At 55.2% G+C, this 19,968-nt stretch overlaps 2 protein-coding genes across 6 annotated transcripts; both read left to right on the plus strand.

Moving 5' to 3' along the window:
• Positions 1-1,032: 1,032 nt before the first annotated feature.
• Positions 1,033-15,834, plus strand: ACOT11 (acyl-CoA thioesterase 11). Of its 4 annotated transcripts, XM_032696905.1 has the most exons (18): positions 1,100-1,227; positions 5,331-5,406; positions 6,844-7,042; positions 7,908-7,977; positions 9,683-9,733; positions 10,913-10,973; positions 11,200-11,301; positions 11,561-11,696; positions 11,989-12,145; positions 12,480-12,599; positions 12,698-12,842; positions 13,740-13,795; positions 13,923-13,989; positions 14,075-14,158; positions 14,269-14,402; positions 14,709-14,840; positions 14,917-15,043; positions 15,147-15,834. In XM_032696905.1, exons 1-18 carry the CDS (start codon positions 1,205-1,207, stop codon positions 15,300-15,302), a joined length of 1,896 nt encoding a protein of 631 aa, XP_032552796.1. In that variant the 5' UTR covers positions 1,100-1,204; the 3' UTR covers positions 15,303-15,834. The 4 variants fall into 4 exon arrangements, with proteins under 4 accessions (XP_032552794.1, XP_032552795.1, XP_032552796.1 ...); XM_032696903.1 differs by lacking the exon at positions 5,331-5,406 and having other exon boundaries at positions 1,033-1,227; XM_032696906.1 differs by lacking the exon at positions 9,683-9,733.
• A 2,644-nt stretch (positions 15,835-18,478) lies between these two features.
• Positions 18,479-19,829, plus strand: TMEM205 (transmembrane protein 205). 2 transcript variants are annotated; one of them, XM_032696861.1, is made up of 4 exons: positions 18,479-18,639; positions 18,716-18,821; positions 18,923-19,086; positions 19,329-19,829. In XM_032696861.1, exons 2-4 carry the CDS (start codon positions 18,722-18,724, stop codon positions 19,626-19,628), a joined length of 564 nt encoding a protein of 187 aa, XP_032552752.1. In that variant the 5' UTR covers positions 18,479-18,639; positions 18,716-18,721; the 3' UTR covers positions 19,629-19,829. The 2 variants fall into 2 exon arrangements, with proteins under 2 accessions (XP_032552752.1, XP_032552751.1); XM_032696860.1 differs by having other exon boundaries at positions 18,481-18,821.
• The last annotated feature ends 139 nt before the right edge of the window (positions 19,830-19,968 follow it).

The raw sequence follows: 19,968 nt of genomic DNA on the forward strand, positions 1-19,968 counted from the left end.
TTTATATAAGCAGCTGAGCAGGAAATGCTCAGTGGGGTTAAAGTTCCAAGGCAACAATCTTCTTCCAGAGGGAATTGCCATCACCATAATTGGATCAATCTTCTGATGCAGTGTGGTGCTGCTTCTTCCATCTCCCAAAGGCTCCAACCACCAGTGGGCAAGCACTGCCTTGAGCTGGGCCACCAGTTCCATCCCAGCCTGGCCCAGTCTTCGCAGAGGTATCCAGGTGTCCCACCTCACCTGCACCCAGGGCTAGGGTTCTGATGAATCCATATCCAGCCTAAAACTGAGGTTGCTGAGGCAGGAGCTTTTGCTCTGTTTCAGTGCTTGGTTATTCTCATTTACCAAAAAAAGTGACGCCTTATTTCCTACTGAATTTGCCTAATTATTTCTCTGCTGGCTTTCCTGTGGCAACACTTGTGCTGCCAGTGCCTGCCAGAAGCTTTGATCAGATTCTTGTAAGTCGATTACCAAGATTCACTTATAGAAGTTGTACATCAAATACAAATAGAACAACATCTCCCCCAAACCCAGTAGTCATTATTGTGGTGACATGGTAATTTGCATTTTATTTCCTTGTTTAAAAAAAAAGAAAAAGTTTTTGTGATAAGCCCTGTTAAAGGTACTTCAAAGGCAGCAGAGCTAGGGAGCAGCTGTGTGTGTTGGAGTGGCTCTGGAGAAGTTTGCTGAGGCTTTCCCAGCATGGTGTCCGTGCCCGTGGCTCTGGGGAAAATACAGATATTTTCAGACAAGTTTAACTGAGTGCCTCTCACTGGGGTGGTGGGAGGAGAAGAGAGGGTGACGAGTGGCCTGGGGAGGGGACCCAGGACCTCATTCCAGGGGCTGCTCCCTGGGGACAGATGAAGGAAGCCGGCAGGACCCTGCTCCGCAGAGCTGTTGGCAGCGTTCCGGTGCCTCCCGCCACGCTCCCTGGCTCTGCAGCCAGCCCGACACATTCCCTCCTGCATCCAGAGCCAGCGTTCAGAGCGCCGGCCATTTTCCAGGGAAGAGCAGATCTGCCAAGCGCTACCTTAAGAAAAGTTATGCATGACCATATTTAAGGAAGCGGGAGGGGGTGTGCGCTGGCCCCGTCCCAGGGCTCCGCGCCAGCCTGGCCTCGACGCCCGCGCCCGGTGCCGGCCGAGCGCGCAGGTGTCCGGACGCTTCTCCTCCGAGCCAGCCATCGCCTCGACACCTCCCGCAAATGCTCAGCTTCTTCTGGCTGAGGTGAGGGCTGAGGGGAGCCGGGGACGATGGGGACAAGGGGGGGAACCCCACGGCTGAGTGAGCGTGAGCCAGTGTCTGGCGCTGTTGCAGAGTTCCACTCCCAGCAGTGGAGCGGTGGCTTGTCCGGGCTTGCGTCGGTGCTGGGCAGCTCTGCCAGGGGGAAAGTGTGGAGTGAAAGCCCTTTGTGCCCCTCTGGTCACCCGGGTGATGCTTTGTTGCCCGTGGGGTTTGCACTGAGGTGTGCTGATGCTCCACTGCGGTCGGCACTGGCGAGTTGTCAACGGAGACGTGGCACCCTCCGGCTGCAACAGGGACAGAGGGGGGAGTGTTGGCTTGAATCAGCTTTTTTTTTCGCTTAAAAGCAGGGACAGATATTTGGGAAGCATGGGCACAGGGCTGTGGGGAATGGTGGTGCCAGGATGGCAGAGGGGTGTGCTGGGGCTGGTTGGGGCACCGTGGGTTGCTGGGTGGCACAATGTTGCAGTGGTCTTCACCCTCGTGATCTCAACTGAGGTGGTCTTGGCCATGGTATCTACCATGGTGGAGGCCACCATGGTAGAGACTACTGCACCACCTGGGTAGTTTTCGCCCCGCGGGTCTCAACCATGGTGACCCTCACAGTGGAGACCACCACAGTGGAGACCTCCAGGGTGTAAACCATCTTGGTCTCCACTATGGTGGTCTCCAACTTGGTGAGCTTGACTGTGGTGGTCTTAACCCTGGTTGTATTGATGTTATGGCAATCTCCACCCTGGGAGTGCTGTGGGTGGCAGGGCAAAGGTGCGTGGGCTGGGTGATGCTGTTGGATGTGCCCATGCGTGTGAATTTTGGCCCTGTCGGTGTTTGCAGTTGTGCCAGGGTGATACGTGGCTCTGCTCTCCCCCTGGGCCAGAGCCAGACCTTTGTCCCCTGGGACACTCCCTGAGGGACTTCACCCCTGTGCTGGCAAACCAGCACCAGCCTTCCTGGGAGCCTCACGAGAGCTGTGGAGAGCATCTGGGCAGGGGTATGGATGGGGCTGCAGGCATGGCCAGGGCTGGGAATGCTTCACTCAGTGATGGAGAGGGATGTGGGGGGGCTGGAGAGGTCCCTGCTGCACTCACCCTGGATTAAGCTTTCCTATGGGTGATGGTTGTAAAACCCTGACCCCTTGTAAAAGGAGTCATTCTGCATCTTCCCATTGTCTTTCACCCCTGGTTTGTACTTTCCTGGCCTCATGCCTGGCTTTGTTCCGTGAACTCTAGGGAAACATGATGTATCGTGCCAAAAATACCACTTGCAGGGTGCCCTGGCCTTTCTCCTGGGCCAGCTGCCCTCCTGGGGTCCCACTGAGACCAACTGGAGGGGACCGCTGTGTTTCCTCACCTGTGTTTCCTCAACTGTGCTGTGACCCAGCAATTCAGTCCATTTTGTCCCACTGGGTCTCATCCTGGGGACCCCACACCATCCTGATGGGGTGGTGGAGTTGAGCTGTACTGGGCATCTCTGTTGCCACTTACCAGTGGGGGTCCCACGGGAAGGGACATCTCCCCTTGCACAAAACCTGCCTGTCTCATCCCTGGGAGCACCAGGGCTTCGCCCCTGCTGGCACTGGGACTGTCAGGCCGAGTCTTGGGGGATGGAGAGCCCTCAGTGCCCTGTGGAGATGGCAGAATTTCCCAAAGTAGGTCAGGTTAATTTTTTAACACGTGCAGATTTGCTTGTTACCATGGATATTGCTCAATTATACACCAATAATCCCCCATGAGAACTTCATTGTTGCCGCTTTTCTCCCCCCCATCTCCCCCCTCTTTTTTTCTTCAAATATTTCCAGGGAGGGGTAAGGTTGAAGGGCTGAGGTGGGAGTAGGAGACAGAGCCAGGCCAGGATTAGGTGTTTGGGAGGCAGCAGCGGGGTGATGGGAGAGCTCTGAGGGCAGGCAGGGGTGTCTTGAGGTGTGAGGCTGCCTCACTCTGCCCAAAGCCCCCCACAGCCCAGCACCAGTGACCCCAGTTTCACCCTTGTCCGTCCCTCTCATCCACTGCTTGGGGGTGGCTAAAGCAAACCCCCTGCTTCCACTGGGCTCAAGGATTTGAGGTACAACCACTCTTCTGCATCCCTACCTGGCATTATCCCAGGGGCTGTGGAACCCAACAGAGTTTACAATGAAGACTTTCAAGCTGGTGGTCCCCATATGATTTCCAAAGAGACTGGCACCCAGTTCAGCAGCAGAGACCTTCCCTAGAGCTTGTGGGTGTTTTGCTGCTGTGGGACACAGGGAATAGGAGAGCTGTGGGATCCCTCTCCCCTGGTATTTGCAGATTCCTCGGAATGTCTCCCCCACTGTGCCCTTCCTGATTTGCTTTGTGGGCTCCTTATGCCTTCAGCAGCGCAGGACCCGAGCATGGCAGGAGGCAAGAAAAATATTATACTGGAAGAGGTTTTTTCCTAATGCAAACTTTTTTTTTTTTTTTTTTTTTTTTGGATAGAAGTGGGTCACTCAAGGGGTGACAGAGTAAGAGCATCATCGCCTGGGTACTGCATCCCGTTGCCATGGTGACCTGAGGGCTGCATCAGTCAACAGCTTTAAAAATGTGACAGTTGAGTGAGGCTGAAGATTTTAATGAGGACAGACACTTGCTCGCTTAGTTTCGATAACAAATACTCCATAAATACTCACCGGCTGGATGGTTCCACGTCTCTGGAGCGTAGCTGGGGTGCTCTCCTTCCCCAGGGTGGGAATGTGGGCTGGGGCTGCCTGGGAAATAGCAGGGGGATGATGCAAAGCAGACAGCTCTGTTTTTTTCCCCCTCCTGCTAACGCAACCCAGGGGACAAGCTGACACGATTGCCGAGCCAGGAGCAGGTTTGGGTTTCCAAGGAATGTCCCTCGGGCGCTGTCTGCTGTGGCTATGGGGTGTAACAGGACCGCCCCTAGCCACCACTTGTGCCTGCAATTAGGGAGCAAACCCATTTTGCTAAACAGGACAGTAACCCTTACACTGGGCTCTTGCAAGGGTGGGTGAGCCATAAGGAACCTCCCAGGCCTCCATAACAAGGCTGGAGAGGTCATGGGGCTGGGAAAACAAAACACGGTACCACTGGGGCAAAGGTGGGAGGCTGTGAGAGGCTCAGTGGTGCCATTTGCATCTGTAAGTGACCTGAGAACCCTTGTTTTGTACCAATGCTGTGTGATACCCCAACCTCAGCTCCTGCAAAGGGCTGAGGGTGCAGGAGGCAAACCTGCAGCTTCCACTTTTTTAACCCTGTGCCAAAGTCAGTCAATCCCACACCTTGGGAAAGGAGCTGCTGCCTCCAGCAGCCTGGTTGTACCTGCGTGGGAGAGGGATGTGTGCTGGGAAGCTGAAGGCACGCCAAGGGCCCGGCGGTGTTGTGTTTAAAGCAAACTGTAAATATAAAGCCCCTTCCACTTGTGTTTTGCTGCAGCTCCCACTCTGCCTTTCCTTGCAATGCCACCACAATGTCCAGCTGGGACCCAGTCACCATGCATGTGGCCTGGGAGCCTGAGGGCACCCAAGGGCACACAATGCCCTTGTGGAAAGCCAGGGCTTCAGAGACAGAGGGGCTGGAGCACAGCACAGCAGCGTTGCTGGCATTGGGTGCTTCCCATTTGCTGCCCCTGGTACCACCCGTGAGCAGCCTGAGCCCTGCCCACTGCCAAAAATATGCTCCTGGCTGTCTTGTGACTGCGGCGGTGTCACCACTCTGGCCAGAGGAGCTTCAAGGCACAGTCCTCTCTCACGTGTAGCAACACGGGGAAGCACTGACACAGCATCACTGACGGAGGGATGGGCCATGACCCTGCACCCTGGGCTCGGTCCAGCACCCCAGAATAGCTGGACTCTTTCATCGCAGCCAGTGAGCATGGGTCCTGACCTCCAAGGAATGGCAGGCACCAGCCCAGGTTCTGCCCTTCTCTGTTTTGGCTCGGGCAGCTCCCTAATAGGTGCTGGTGAGGGGTAAGTGGTGCGGCGAGGGACGTCAGCTTGGGATGTGGGGACGGGATGTGACAACCCGACACACGCACTGTCTTGTCCCTGCTGGAAACAGCCAATCCCGATCTGCCAGTCCTGCTGTAACCAGAGCCACTCTTCTGCTTTCCAGGTGTCTCTTAAAAATGGTCAAGGGGAATATTGTAGTCCCTGAAGAGATCTTGAACTTCTGTTGCAATGGCCTCCAGGTACCCCCCATGCCGTGCAACTAACCCCAGGGCTCCCCAGTTGTGCCAGTGGCTACTAACCAAGACAAATGCCATCCTGTGCCAGGAGCTGCTCCCAGACCTGCACTGGCCCCAGTTGCATCTGCTCCCCATCAGCATCCCTGCCCGTGTGCTAGCTACCTCGGGGTCAGAGCTTTTCCCATGGGTAGCAGCTTTTCCCCTAAAATTCAGGAATGTCAAACACCAGGAAAATGACCGTTGGGATCTCCAGCCAGGCTGTCTGCTCGCTCTGCAGCAGGCGGCTTTGGAGCTCTTTGCATTGCTGGCTCGAACCCCAGAGCCTGCTGGCTTCCTGAAATAGCTCTGTGGTACTTGTGTAGGTGCCTCTGCACACTGGGAAGCAGCTTGGGAGGTTCACAGAGGGGTTTGGAGCCCACTGGAGGGGCTCTGGGGGCCGAGGGTCCATCTCACTGTGGGATGGGGGGCCCTTTACCGTAGGCTTGGCTTGGCGCGCTCGCCACCGTCTCCGCTGAGGCGAGGTTTGTGCTGTTCCTGGGATGTCGTGTACCAGTAGCTATGGAAACAGAGGTTTGACCCGCTGGAGAAAAATGCTATTCTGAGAGGCGGTGAGCTCAGGGTAGTCGGGAAAGCTTCATTTTCAGCATAAACCGGTCTTTGAAAGAATCCAGGCAAAGCGAAGGGCAGAGAAGCTGATGCAGTGGGACTCTTGCAACAAGTACTGTGAGCAGGAGCCGCAGTGGGAGCAGAAAGCGGAAGGAAGGGCTGTGACGAAGCCCAGACAACTCCTTGTGTCTCCTTAATTACTCACCGGGCTAACTGAGTTCACCCCTTGTGTAACACGACTCACTTGACATCTCATCAGCTATTTTCCTTGCCAGCACCGCCACAGTAGCAGCTTCTCTCTCCCATTCTGCCTCCCACCGGGGTGCCAGGGGAGCTGCTCTGTGCCCAGCAAATGGCCAAGCCAACAGGGAACGTATTTTACTGCCCAGGATGCTTCTCCTCTGCTGCTTGTACCACATAGCTTTCAGTGTTTCCTTTGACAAAGGGGGGTGTTGGTGGAAGGTGTGGAACACTGCTACATACCCAACCGCAGGAGAGTGAACCCAGCCTGTGCTGCAGCACCCTAAATATTAAGCTGTTAGGGGAGTAAAATTTCTTCACAGAGAACTGATTGACTTTGGGAGGGGTTTTGCATAGGTTTTGGGAAGAAGCAGTGGGGTTTGGTGATAAATGGCCTGGAAACCATGGAGCCTTTTTTAGAGGGATTTTTTTCCTTTTGGCTGTGGGAACTATGTATTTGGCAAAGACTGGGTGGATTTTGGTGGTGTCCAGGGATATGCAGGGCTGGGGTTCTTCTGGATCAGTGAGGGGAGTGGGCTTCATGGTCACTGCTGTCTTGGGGGTTTGGTTAAAACAGAGCTCTTGTCCCACCAGGGCTCAACCTCTCCACCACGTTCCCAGGAGCCAGGGGAGCGGGAGGAGGCACCGGGGGCCATGGCGAGCCCCTTGCCTGCCCGCAACCCCACCGAGGTGCAGATGAGCCAGCTGGTGCTGCCCTGCCACACCAACCACCGCAATGAGCTCAGCACTGGCCAGCTGCTCAAGTGGATCGACACGGCCGCCTGCCTCTCCGGTAAGCCATCCTCTCCCTCTGGAGCCATCGTCCTGCTGGGCTGGGAGGGAATGACCAGGCAGTGTCCCCAGGAGCCAGCTCATCTGCAGCATGCCTGGCAGTCCAGCAGTGTCCCTCAGAGTGACGCCAGCTGGGGACCCCACATCATGCCATTTTGCTGAGTAATTAGAGAGCAAACAAGAAGGGGAGGAGATGTGCACTGCAGCATGCATGCTGGCTTGGGGATGGATCAAAATCCACGCCAGCTTCTTTCAAAATGCTGCCCTTTTCCTTGCCTGGTGTGCAAGGCATGGCGAGACCAGGCCGGTGACATCCCCAGCATCCCAGCAGCAGCCAGAAGGGAATGAGCTCCTCCACTCAGCAGGAAGTGATGGAGCTCACCAGCTTGGCTGCCCCACCAAGCACAGGGAGGTTATGACAGGAAACAGGTTCAATTCTGCAGTTTGATGAGGTTCCCAGAGCAGTTTTGCAGTTTGAGGTTCCTGGAGTCCCAGCGGAAAGTGAGACCGGCAGAGCGGCTTTAAAATATTTGCTGTGTATGGGGAGATGGTATCGGCTGCTGGTGCATCCCCACAGCTGCAAACACACGGAGGGAAGGCAAACAGCAGGACAATGTGCCTCCCAGTTATACTCGCAGCACACCCTCCAAACCTTTAAACATCTGCAAATCCATGCCTGCTGTGGGAGGAGAAACCCCAAATCCCACTCTTGTCCCCCACAAATGCAGCAGTGGACGTGAGCAGGGAAGGGATGCTGGCTGGGGTGTCACCAGTGTAACCAGCCATGGGGCAAAGGAGTGCACTTGCCCCTCTAACCCTCGACGTGTTGCTGCAGGTTGCTGATGCAGTTTGTTTTTCCCTTCCAGCCGAGAGACACGCTGGCTGCCCGTGCGTCACAGCTTCTATGGATGATATCTATTTTGAGCATACCATTAGGTAAATACTTGGTGCTCCAACAGGGCATGTGCAAGGAAACTGAGGGGTTTTTTGGATCTGCCGGGTGCAATGTGGACAGTGGGGCTGGAGCTGGAACAGGGAGCAGCGTGCTTGGGAGAGGAGGAGATGTGGTGGCAGTGCCAGGCTCACAGGCCAGCCAGGGACTGAGGCTCCATCTCCACCGCAGGGCTGAGGACTGACTGTCTGCTCTGATTTATCCTCTGTCTGGGTGCCTGGGGAGCTCCTGCTGGGTTGGCTTCCCGGTATTTCCCCCAACGCCAGCTCCTCCCTGGCTTTGTTTAAGAAGCAACTCTGATTTAGTGCTCTGGAAAACTCAACTCTTGCAAATCGTGCCTCTCTAGTGGCCGTGTGGGTGGCTGGGGCGTGGTGGGGCTCCCCCACCCACCGGGTGCTGGGGGAGGTGGGACCTCCCTGCACATCACTTTGTGAGATGCATCAGGCTCGGTTTTGCTTGGCCAAACTCCCCTCCCAGGCTTGTCCTGGCAGCCCCTGGGTTCTGTCCCTGCACCCTGACATAGGCAGCCCCAGGGCTGCCGTGTGGCAGGGGACAACATTTCTCTACATCTCTGCCATGTAGTATAGGATCCGTGCAGTATAGGATCCGTGCAGTATAGGATCCCTTGCAGTACAGGATCCACACTGTCCAGCCATTCCCTGCTGTGCAGGTCTGCCTGCTGGTGCAGGGACCAATGTGGGCACCCAGGGCTGGCACTGGGGTCCCCAGCTGTCAGCTGATTTATTTCACCCCGGGAAGTCTGACTTACTCTTGGGTTTCACCATCATTCCCAGGAAATGCTGAACTCCCACTTTTGCCCTCTCATATCGGATGCTGGAGTGTTGGTGGAGATGAGCTGCCCATTGCCCTGGGCTCAGCTCCATGACAAATCCACAGTGTGGGGACGTGGTGCAGCCCTGATGCCACATCCCACTGACAGAAGTGGCACCACTGGGATTGATACCCTGGCTCCAGCTCCCAGGGCAGCTTTACCTGGGAAGCTTTTCCCCATGGGTTTCAGGAGCAGGATGACAGATGCAAGCCCTGCTCCGCAGCATTACATCAAGCCCTGAAAAGCATTTGTCTCTCCTCAGGGAAGAGTTGGGCACCACTCCAAGGGGTCAGGGAATTTGTGCTGCTCCTGGCTCAGATCCCGTTTGCTGTGGTCCAGCTTAAGGCTCCAAGCAAGGGGCCTGGCAGGGATTTCCCGCAGAGCTGTTGGAAGGCGGAGGAGCTTTATGTGGTGTTTGTTGTTGGCTCTCCTCTTCATCCAGCTGTTTGTGCTTTCTGCTGCCCTCCCACTGTGGGGGAGAGGCAGGGAGGAGCTGTAGGTGCCTGGGGGCACGGAGGAGACCCCAAAACATCACTGGCTTAAAACTCATCAGCTGTGCAGCAGATCGTCCCCATCCCTCTGCCCTGCCATGTGGAAGTGCGGCCTTCCGGAATGATTGCACATACCTTTGAGCCAGGCTTTATGTGGCTTTTATGGCACTGGCTTGTACTGTTTGATAAGGAGAGAGAAGTTAAAGTATTTTTGGGGCTATGTATCAACATCTGGGGCTGCCAACCTACCTTCCTGGCCCCCTGCCCTTGCATGCCCCTCACCTCAAATCCATCCGAAGCATCCGTGTGGCCGCTTCCATCGCCTCTAACCCTCTCCCCCCATCTTGCTTTCTCTTTTTGCACCAGCCAGCTGTATCTAAGCCCTGCTGGGCAGCGGGACGGGAGGAGCGGTGTCTGGTACGGATGTTTGCAGCCCTAGAGCAGCCAGCCTAACGCAGCTCTGCCGTGAGTTGGGAGCATTAACCCCACTGACGTGGCGTGGCATGGCATGGTGAATGGAGGCTGCTCATGTAACCTTGCTAATGTTTTGGCTTGTCATTGGGCCCAGAGTCTGTGCTGGGGGATGGCTGGAGGCACCATCCCAGCCTCAGGCTGCCCCTGCTCCAGCCAGAGCCAACGTGCACAGTGTGTGGAGTAGCAGAGATCATTTGAAGCCAGAAGTCATGCAGGGGGTAAGGGGAAAGTTACAGTGCTAAAGCACATGCTGACTCTTCCTTGCTTCTGGTTTTGAGCCCTCTATGGAGCAAACCTGCAGTGATGGTGGCAGCGTTTATTTTTCCAGGGTTTTCTAACATTGGCCTCTTTTAGGGAATGAGGAATATTCCTGATTTAATAATGCATTTGATAAGACTGTTTGCTGTGGGTCTCACTAATAAGCTTCATTTGCTTATTTTGTGAGTACCAGTTTGGAGTAGGCTAGGCTGCAGAGCCGAAGTTGTCTGTGTGTTTGCTCTGAAGCCTGCTGAGGGCACAGAGGAGAGCTCCTGGACTCTGCAAGCTGCAGTTTGCTGCCAGCAGATGTTCAATTTAAGAGATGGTGCAAAATGCCCCTGGCTGGATCCTGCCTCCTGCAATCTCCCAGTATCCCAAGGTTTCCATTGCTCTAGGGGAGGGCCTGGAGAGGAGGAGGGACAGGAGCAGTCAAGGTACCTGCAGCTTTGGGGCTGTGGCTGAGGGCCCGTGGGGTGGCCCCACGGCTGCTCCCATTGTACAGGACAGTGGATACAAGGCTGGAGGAGCCGTTTGCTCTGGCAGGAGTGTGCATGTCTACATGGGCAGTGGGTGCTAAGCAAGTCTTCGGCACCTCCTCTGCTCAAGCACCCCAGACCTGGGGACCTACTTACACACAGCTGCTCAGGGTGACATCTCACCCAGCTGGGCTGGACAGGTGTGGGATCTCATGACTCAAAGGTGGCTGTCCCTATGTCCTGCTGGCCATCCAGCATGTCCCACAGTCCCAGGAAGCCTTACCACAGTGGACAGTGGGCTGTAATGCTGTGGCACCTCAGTGGGAGCTGCTCAGTGGCTGTTTTCCCCCAGTAACCCCATGCACTTTCTCCTGTTCCTGTTTTTCAGTGTCGGGCAAGTTGTCAACATCAAAGCCAAAGTGAACCGAGCCTTTAACTCCAGCATGGAGGTTGGTGTGTGCCCTTCACCTTCACCCCCTGCCCCTGTCACCCCTTGCTGTGCACCCACCCCCACCAGCCACACAGCCAAATGCCAAATCCCCAAATCCTCCTGCAGTTCCCAGCTTTGATCCCATGTGTGTATCCTCTCTGGCTGGCTCTGTCCAGGGGTGCTTGGTGGGATGTGGGTCCCTGAGGAGCAGAGCCAGCTCTGAGGGGTGCTGTGCCCTCTCCCAGGTGGGCATCCAAGTGAGCTATGAAGATCTGTGCAGCGGGAAGCACTGCAGTATCTGCAAGGCGTACGCCACCTTCGTGGCACAGGGCCCCTCTGGCAGCAAGGTGAGCATGGTGTCTTGGGGGGCTCAGTTGTCGTCTGCACAGAGGCAGTAAGGAAATGGCCTCTCTGGGGCTGAGCTGGGCCCAGCTTTCCATCAGGACACTTTCTGCACACAGTAGGGTTGATGATCCCTTGTCCCGTGCTTGTGGGATGCAGTGTGGGGGCTCTGCCCACGTACAGTGGGACACACGGTGCTGTAGGAGCCTGAAGGAGCCCTGCCTCCTCCAGCACCAGGACTGCACTGCCCCATCCCCTTTGCAGGTGAGGCTGAAGCCGCTGACCCCACAGACAGAGGAGGAGAAGATCGAGTACAGCATTGCTGCTGAGCGCCGCCGCATGCGGCTGGCGCACAAGGACACCCTCAAGGACCTCCTCACCCGCAGCCCCCGTGACACCGGTACCATGTCCCACAGCCTGGGTTTCCATCCCCAAAATAGCCCTGATGCCCACTGGTGACAATCCCCTTCCTCAGCAGGATGCTGGTGGGGAACAGTGATGATCACCACATGAAGGTTTGGGAAGGCCCTGGTCATGGTGGGGTGGGGATCAGCCCCACCATCCCAGTGTGTGTGAGGTTGATGCAGTGGGAGGGCAGCTGTGAGGAGAGGGGGAAAGGGCTGGTGGGATGCTGGTAGTGGGGATCCCACTGGCCATCCAACACGCTGAACCCTGTTCTCTCGATGTGGCAGAGCTGGAGACGCGGGACGGCAGTGGGGCAGTGCCGGCGGAGAAGACGCGTGTGGAGAGTGTGGAGCTGGTGCTGCCTCCACACGCCAACCATCAGGGCAACACCTTTGGTGGGCAGATCATGGCCTGGATGGAGAATGTGGCCACTATTGCAGCCAGGTGAGCCAAGAGAGATTCATTGTAGGGGATGGTGTGCCTGGAGGGGACACACAGCCAGGGCAGAGTCTGGCTGGGTGTGATCACAGTTGGGTTGTAGGGATCTTCCATAGGGATGGTCCCCAGCACGTCACCCTTGGGCGATGCCATATAGGGAGTCCCACAGATGTGTAGAGCTGGGGGACCTCAGGGAAGGGTTGGCTCATTGTCCTTTCTCATGGCTGGCTTTGACAGTTGAAATCCAGGGGTGACATTTTTTGGGGTCCTCTTGGTTCTGACTGGGTTGGAGAGGGAGTGCCATGGGACCATGACTGGGGAGTAACACCTGACCCTGCAGCCGGCTGTGCCATGCCCACCCCACACTGAGGGCCATCGAGATGTTCCACTTTCGGGGACCTTCACAAGTTGGGGACCGCCTGGTGCTCAAAGCCATCGTCAACAATGCCTTCAAAAACAGGTGGGTGCTGGCAGCGGGAGGTCCCCATCCCACCTGGGGGATTCCCCATCCCACCTTCCTGACGGCTCTCCGTGCCCTCACCCCTTCTTCTCCGGCAGCATGGAGGTGGGGGTCAGCGCCGAGGCGTACGGCCAGGAGATGTGCGTCAGCCCGCGGCACATCAACAGCGCCTTCATGACCTTCGAGGTGCTGGACCAGGAGGGCCGGCCCCGCATGCTGCCCATGGTGGCTCCCGAGCCAGGGGTAAGGATGGGCAGGGATGGCTTCTCTGGAATTCCCTGGACCCCTGGGAATCCCACTCAGCCCTGAGGGGCTCTCAGATTCACAGCAAAACAAATGCAGTTTTATGATGATGGAAATGAAATTGCTCAATCGCAAGTGAATTAAATGGATTGCTCGGTATAACTAATAAAATAAAGCACTTGCCTGTGCGACGATGGAGATGTATTAGCCATGCAAGGCTTAACAGAGCATTGCCTGCAAATTCCAGTTCATTTTTTCTATAATTTAGGGGAAGGAATGCAAACCTCTGAGGTTGTTTTTACTTTTCAAAGCATCCTAATCAATAATTTGCTCAGATCCAAATATTTAAGGAAATCTGTCACGTGAGCATAGCAACAAAGCAAACTCAATCTCAGCTTCCCCTGGGCTGATCCTTGCCCACCTGCCTGATTTTTTGGATGCCTTAAAACTAGGATCTCCCTAGGATGATGAAGATCATCTCATGGCCAGAGTCAGGCTCCCTGAAACCTCATATCTGCCTGCTTTAAAACACTGCACTAGCACTTTCTTCAGAACAGGCTGGCTTCTTTGGGGCTTTATTCCCTCAAGAGAGGACGTCGGCAGGTTTAAGGGGACATGATTTGTGTTTCAGGGGCTGTTTGCAGCTTTGCAGCCACAATAAGGGTTTTCCCTAATGTGCCAGTCCCCATCATTGATCACACCGTGGTGGCAGTGCCCAAATAGCTCACAATTAATCACTAACCAGCACTGCAGTTTAGCTGGGGTGACAGCCAGTGAGTGCAGGGTCTTTACCTTCCAGCCCTTCCTGCTGCATATTTTTCCCACTCCCAAAAAGACAAATGATTGGGTTTTTTCCTCCTTTTCCTATTAACCTAATTGGCTTTTCCCATTTATCAGGATGGAGAAAGGAGGTACAGAGAAGCCAGCGCTAGGAAAAAAATTCGGCTGGACCGGTGAGCAGAAAAGCAAGTGGGATGTGGGCATGGAGGAGGGAGGAGAGAGGGGCTCAGCACTTGGGTGCAGGGACAGTCTGTGGGTGCTTTGTGTTCCCTCATAAGGGAAACTTTTCCTTTCCTGCAGAAAATACGTCGTCTCCTGCAAACAGACCGAGGTACCACTCTCTGTGCCCTGGGATCAAAGCAACAAGGTAGGATGCTTTCCTGCAGGAGCCTCTGCCTCCTGCCCAACCTCCTGCCCCTGCTCTTGCCCCTGACATGCTGCCCCTGCCCCAGGTTTATCTGAGCTACAACAACGTCTCTGCGCTGAAGACACTCGTAGCCAAAACGAACTGGGCACTTGCCAGAGAAAAGGAAAAGGTACTAAACCCTGCCCCTTCCCCCTGAGCTGCCCCTCGCCCTCAAAGCATGGGCAACCTGGGGGCTTAGTGATGGGGAACACATCCCAACCGTGCCCTGTGCTCCCCAAGGTGAGGATGTACACGCTGGAGGAGGATAAATTCCTGTCCTTCCGCATCGAGATGTCTGTCTGCATCATGGCCAGCCAAGCCTTCTCCCTGCTCTCCAACCTGCGGCGCCGGCACGAGTGGGACAGTCACTATGCGTGAGTGTTGTAGGGCTCCTGGGCACCCAGCCCTTCCCAAAAATCACACCCCTAAATTTAGGGCTTGTGGCTGAGCATCCATCTGGGCTTTCCTGGGAGCGAGTGTTTTGCCCTGGAGCCACGATTGCTCCTAGAGACCCTCCACTGCATGTCTCCATCCTGACTCTACCTGGGCTAATGGCTGCAGAAAACATTCATTTTCGGTCCCCCCAAATATTTTGGATCTGGTGGTGGGCTGTAAATGTGTAAGCCCCCAGATTTGGGGGACACAGTGGGGTTTCTGTGACCAGTTGCCTCCCCTTACAGGAGTGCTGAGCTTGTCCAGAAGGTAGATGACGATGACATGATCTACCACGTGGTGAGCCGGATGCACAGACAGGAGAGCAAGCTGCAGGACTTTGTCATCCTGGCATCCCGGCGGAAACCCTGCAGCAAGGGGTAACTGTCCCTAGCCCGACCCCCTGCTCCCTGCCAGCTGGGCTGTGCCGGCTCACCTGGCGTCTCTCCTTCCCAGGGACCCCTACGTGGTGGCCTTTCGATCGGTGACACTGCCCACCCACCCCCCCAGAGCCGAATACACACGTGGGGAGACACTCTGCTCTGGTTTCTGCATTTGGCCGGAGTCAGAGGAGATGAGCAAGGTGGGATGCTGTGACCACATTGTGGGGCCATGCTGCCCACACCCTGTTGGGGAGGCTCCTTCTTCCACACGTGCCCCTACTGACCATCTCCTGTGCCTCGCAGGTGGCTTACTACAACCAGGCTACGCCAGGGTACCTCAACTATGTCACCACCAACGTGGCAGGACTGTCCTCTGACATCTGTGCCACCTTTGAAGCCTGCGAGAAGTTCCTGCTGAAGAACAAAGAGGACCTGATCTCACGGCTGCGGGACTTCTAGAGCCACACCACCCTGCTGACAGATGGACACAGATGAAGGGGCACCTCCATGGTGGAAGGGGATGTGGATGGTGGCACCCAGACCCTGCCTCCCTGGGGCTTGGGGTGGAGGGGCATTACTGTACCACCTCATCCCTTTGCACTGACATGTCATATCTTTTCTTCTTTCTTTTTTTTTAATTTTATTTAGAAATTTTATAAGCTGATGTACAGGACTTGGTTTTCTTGTTTACTTAACGCTACTTGAATCTTTATATGATCCAAAATCTCACTAAACCAGATTTTTTTTTTTTTTACTGATTCTTTGTGGGGGATTACTGGTTCCCTTTGAGGTAGTAAAGGAAGAGAGGGGGAAGTGATATGGAGAGGGTGCTCCCCAGTGCAGGGGTGGCTGGCAGTGCATCCTGCTCTCCCAAGTGCTGCTTCTCTTCCCAGGCAGGGCTGACAAACAGCCCATGCTCCTGCCAGGCTGAAATCCTGCTCCATGGGGCTGTGGAAGGAGTAGCAATAAAAGTACATTGAAAGGAAAAATATCCGTATGTGCTCTGGGTGAGTGTCTGCTGTGGGGATTTGCTGTTTCGCCGCCTGGATGGCAAGAATGGAGCAGGGATTGTCCACCCACAGCACGCCCCAGGCAGGTGCCATTTTCCTGAGCAAGGAGAGGGACAATGCTCCAACAGCTGCTGCCTGGGGCTCAGGTGGATGAGGGGGATCCTTTGAGGCAGGACTTCATGCTGTAGGAATGGGGTGTCAGCCAGTGCTCCATGAGAGTGGCTTTTGGGTACTGCCCGGAGGCACTGCTACCCTGCCTGGGGCAGACCTGTGGAGCTGCCCCTTCATCCCTGTCTGCACCTTGAGATGTAACCCCCAAACTGCCTCAGGGGCACTGAAAAAGCAAAAAGCAGACAAAGCCAAACCTTGTTTCCCGAAGTTTGAGATGCTCTGAGAAAGCCACTGGAATGCAGCAGGGATGTGGAAGTGCTACTCATCAGTCACAGCCCAGGGGACATCTGCCCTCAGCCACAGCCCTGTGGAGAGCCCCCTCCCAGGCCTTCCTGGGTCACAAAGCCAGAGGTTTTCTGATGGAACTGATGTTCTGAAGGGCTTGCTGCCTGCTGGGAGGGGGACAGGCCCCAGGAGCCCTTGAGCATGCAGAACTTTGCTTCCAGAGCCCCATGAACTTAAACCCAAGGATGGGTTTTGCAGAGCTTAACCATGAGCAAGTGATGATGATGCTGTGCTCAGGGTAAGATGAGACCATGGGGTACCAAAAACATGCACAGGGTCTTTTCAGGCATCCCAAGGTATTTTTTCCTTTCTGCAGCATCCAGTCCTTAAAAAGGCGCTTTGCCACCCAAATTCCCCACCTGGTTTATAAGCAGGAGCTCCTGCCCCTCTCTTGTGGCCACCAGCCAGTGGCTCCTAACCCTGGGCTGGCTGTGGCCATAAACCCCTAATCTCTCTCATATTTCCCATCATAAACATCTCAGCTCAAGGCCTGGCATGGCTCTGCCCCAACCTCCACAAGATAAAGCCATCTCAGGCTGATCATAGTACAAAACATTCAATTTTTGTAGAGCCCTCTTATCTCCCAAAACTCAGAGCAATCCTGCCTTTTTATCACCAGGACCTGAGACATCCTTTCTACTTACTGTTAGGAATTGCTGCTGCTTGATTAAGTGGAGGAGATGATGCATTTGCCTGAACATTAAACTTTAGCTGACCTCTCCTTCTCCTTAAGTATTGTGCTTTTTACCTCTGTGAGGCCACAGTCAGCCCTGGCTCTGACCTGGTTGGGTCCCTGGGGATGCAGGGTGATAGAGCAGGAGTGACCTGGGAGTGTGACAGAGCACTGCAGTGGTGTGAAATGTCTCATGGTTTATGTACATTTGGAAGAAAATTGCAGTCCTGCAGCACCTGCTGGCCCTCAGGCGTAGGGGAGCATGGACAGCAGGACTGCGTGGCTTGGAGCATCCCTGTAGCACCCTGCTCCACTGCCTAATCCCACAGCCAGTTCCCAAGGGAGGAGAGACCTGCTGGTGGGTGCATTCAGAGCAACCTGCCCTTACCAGCCTTTTCCAGAGCCCTCCCCACCAAATCCACCACTCCAGGACCAAATCAGCAATCAATCACCATTTTTTTTATTCACTTAAAAAAGGGGAGTTACTCCCCCGCTCTGAACAACCTCCCCAGATGTGGCTTCTTCGCACGAAAACACCCAGCTGCCTCAGTGCCCTCAGCTGCTAATTCCTGCATGGAGACAAACGATTTGGGGAGGCAGATCTGGGACCTCAGGAGCATCAGGGCTCCATGGCAGCTGCCCAACGCAGGGCCCATCACTGCCTTCCTGTCCAGGATGATGCAGTGAAAAAAGCCTCACCAGACTGCCTTCCCTGGGCCCCTGCCATCCTGCAGTGGACAGGGCTGCTGAAGGATGGAGCAGGAAAGCATCCCAAAAATTCCAAGAAGCTTTTGGAAAAGAAAAGGCCATGAAGACAGATGGGAATTTACAGGCCAGCACTCCAGGTGGCATTAAAGTGCCTTCTCCAGTATGCTGCCATCACGAGAAGGTTTAAGGACCTGATTTTATAGATGCCTAAATAAATACATGGAATTAATATATCATAATACAGTGTATATTTATCCATTTTGCAGGGGGAGTGGGATGGAATTAGAAGGCAGCATCTCTTTTAAGGCCATCCCACTGTAATTCATGCCCCGAGGCGATCAGACAAGGGGAGGAGAAAGAATTCTGCAGGCAGCGGTATTGATGGGCTATTCCTAGCAGCTTTGTTTTAATTAATTTCCAAAGTGCTTCTTGTAGTGGATCAGGCAGCTCCTTCAAAGCTTCCCTCCACCCGCTGCTGCCTGTGCTCTCGTGCTGTGCCAGTGCAGTGTCTGGGTCAGTGGGTTGCGCCTGGGAGCATCCCTGCTCCTTCAAGCCCCCAGGCTTTTTTGGTTAAAAAGTGCAGAAGCTGTTGCTGCTTTTAAGCAGGGGGGGCTTCCCCCTGACCAAAGGGCCTCTTTGATGCTCACAGCATGGGCAGGCATATTTGTCAGGGCTTTTCTCTTCGCCTTTTTATTGACTTTCTGCTTGTTCCTGATGCCAGGGGTCAGCTGGGGCGTTGGTTGGACTTTGCCAAAAGTCCACCCAAACCAGCCGGTTCCCAGGTGCTGACGCAGGGCCCTGCCCCTAACATACGAGGCATTTGAGCTCTGGGTTTGCAGCCCTTTTGGGTGTGTGGTGGGGGAGCTGGGAAGGGCTGTGCCAACTCCAAAGCTATTCCTGAGTAAGCGGATTTGTGAACCTGAACTGCATTTGCTCTGCGTCCAGTAAGGTTAGAGCAGTAACTGCAGCTCAGCACTGAATTTGGAGGTGTCTTGGCTGACATGGAGGGACCTGTCCCCATCCAGGACACCATGCTGACCGACACGGAGCCCTCCAATACCATCAAACTGCTGCACCTGCTTTTCCTCTCCACCTCCTGGGGAATGCAGATCTGGGTGACCTTCGTGGCCGGTAGGTTGGGGTCTGTGTGCACTGCTGTGGCTCTCTGCCCAGGTGGGAGGCCCAGGGGACGGGGCTTTGCCCCAGGACCTACCAGCTCTCCCCCCTTGTAGGGTTTGTGATGAGCAGACACCTCCCTCGCCACACCTTCGGCTCCATCCAGCGCGAGCTCTTCCCCTACTACTTCCACATCAGCTCCACTTGTGCCTTCCTCAACCTGACTCTGTTTGCCATGTGCCACCCCAGCAAGCGGCTCAGCGAGGAACACGCGACCCAGGTAGCTGCCTCCCCCTCTCAAACACGAGCTGGCTGAGCCCAAATCCCTTCCTCTGCAGGGTCCCGCCCTGCTCTGCTCCACTGAGGCTGGTTTGCACATGATGTGAGCTCCACATGTGGCTCTGGTTAAAGAAGCCAGTTAGCACCCAGACTGCAGCGAGCCTTGTGTGCGAGAGGGGCTGGGGGAGAAATTTAACCCACAACACATGCGGGATGTTCACGGTGGGCTTTGCTCCCCCGCAGATCATCCTCTTCTTCATTTGCATCGCTGCTTCTGTGCTGAACACACAGTGGTTTGGGCACGTCACCTCCGACATCGTGGCAGACCTGCACCTGGTGGAGCGCAGCCACGGCCTCGGGCAGGAGGTCGGGCTGGTGGCCAGCGAGTCCCGCAGAAACCTGCGAGCCTCCAACCCCAGCTACAGGCAGCTGTGCCGGCAGTTCGCCCTCTACCATGCTCTGTCCTCCCTCTGCAACCTCTGCTGCGTTGTGTGCAATGGCCTGAGCCTGTACCACCTCGCTGTCAAACTCTCTGCCCTGTGAGGGCAGGACACTGCGAGGCGATCGATGGCTGCCTGGCCAGAACCAACATACTGTGAAAAGGGAGCCATCCTGCTGCCTTGCTGTGTAGTAACCCTGAGGTTTGGAGATTAAATTGCAGCATCCTCAGGTGGAGATACTCTTACTGTATTTGTGCATGGTGCAGAAATTCAGGAATAGTAAAATGGAAATGCTTTCTCTGAATCTGTCTGAAGGTAGCCTCTATGGTCTAAGCAGGAGTGTTTATGGCTGAACAGCTTCCTAATGCCCTCTGCATTAGCTGTATCTAAAGCTGCAGTGTATTTCTGCAGTCAGAGAGAGACTGCAGAAGAGAAAGGAGAGA

The sequence above is a fragment of the Chiroxiphia lanceolata genome, chromosome 9, assembly GCF_009829145.1.
Source record: "Chiroxiphia lanceolata isolate bChiLan1 chromosome 9, bChiLan1.pri, whole genome shotgun sequence".
NCBI lineage: Eukaryota > Metazoa > Chordata > Aves > Passeriformes > Pipridae > Chiroxiphia > Chiroxiphia lanceolata.

Bases quoted from the DNA above. Each gene is read 5' to 3' on its own strand.
- TMEM205 (XM_032696860.1), top strand. From the start codon at position 18,692: ATGGAGGGACCTGTCCCCATCCAGGACACCATGCTGACCGACACGGAG. The intron at 18,822-18,922 runs GTAGGTTGGGGT...CCCCCCTTGTAG, and splicing joins CTGGGTGACCTTCGTGGCCG to GGTTTGTGATGAGCAGACAC. The intron at 19,087-19,328 runs GTAGCTGCCTCC...GCTCCCCCGCAG, and splicing joins GCGAGGAACACGCGACCCAG to ATCATCCTCTTCTTCATTTG.
- ACOT11 (XM_032696903.1), top strand. From the start codon at position 1,048: ATGACCATATTTAAGGAAGCGGGAGGGGGTGTGCGCTGGCCCCGTCCC. The intron at 1,228-6,843 runs GTGAGGGCTGAG...TTGTCCCACCAG, and splicing joins CTCAGCTTCTTCTGGCTGAG to GGCTCAACCTCTCCACCACG. The intron at 11,302-11,560 runs GTGAGCATGGTG...TCCCCTTTGCAG, and splicing joins AGGGCCCCTCTGGCAGCAAG to GTGAGGCTGAAGCCGCTGAC.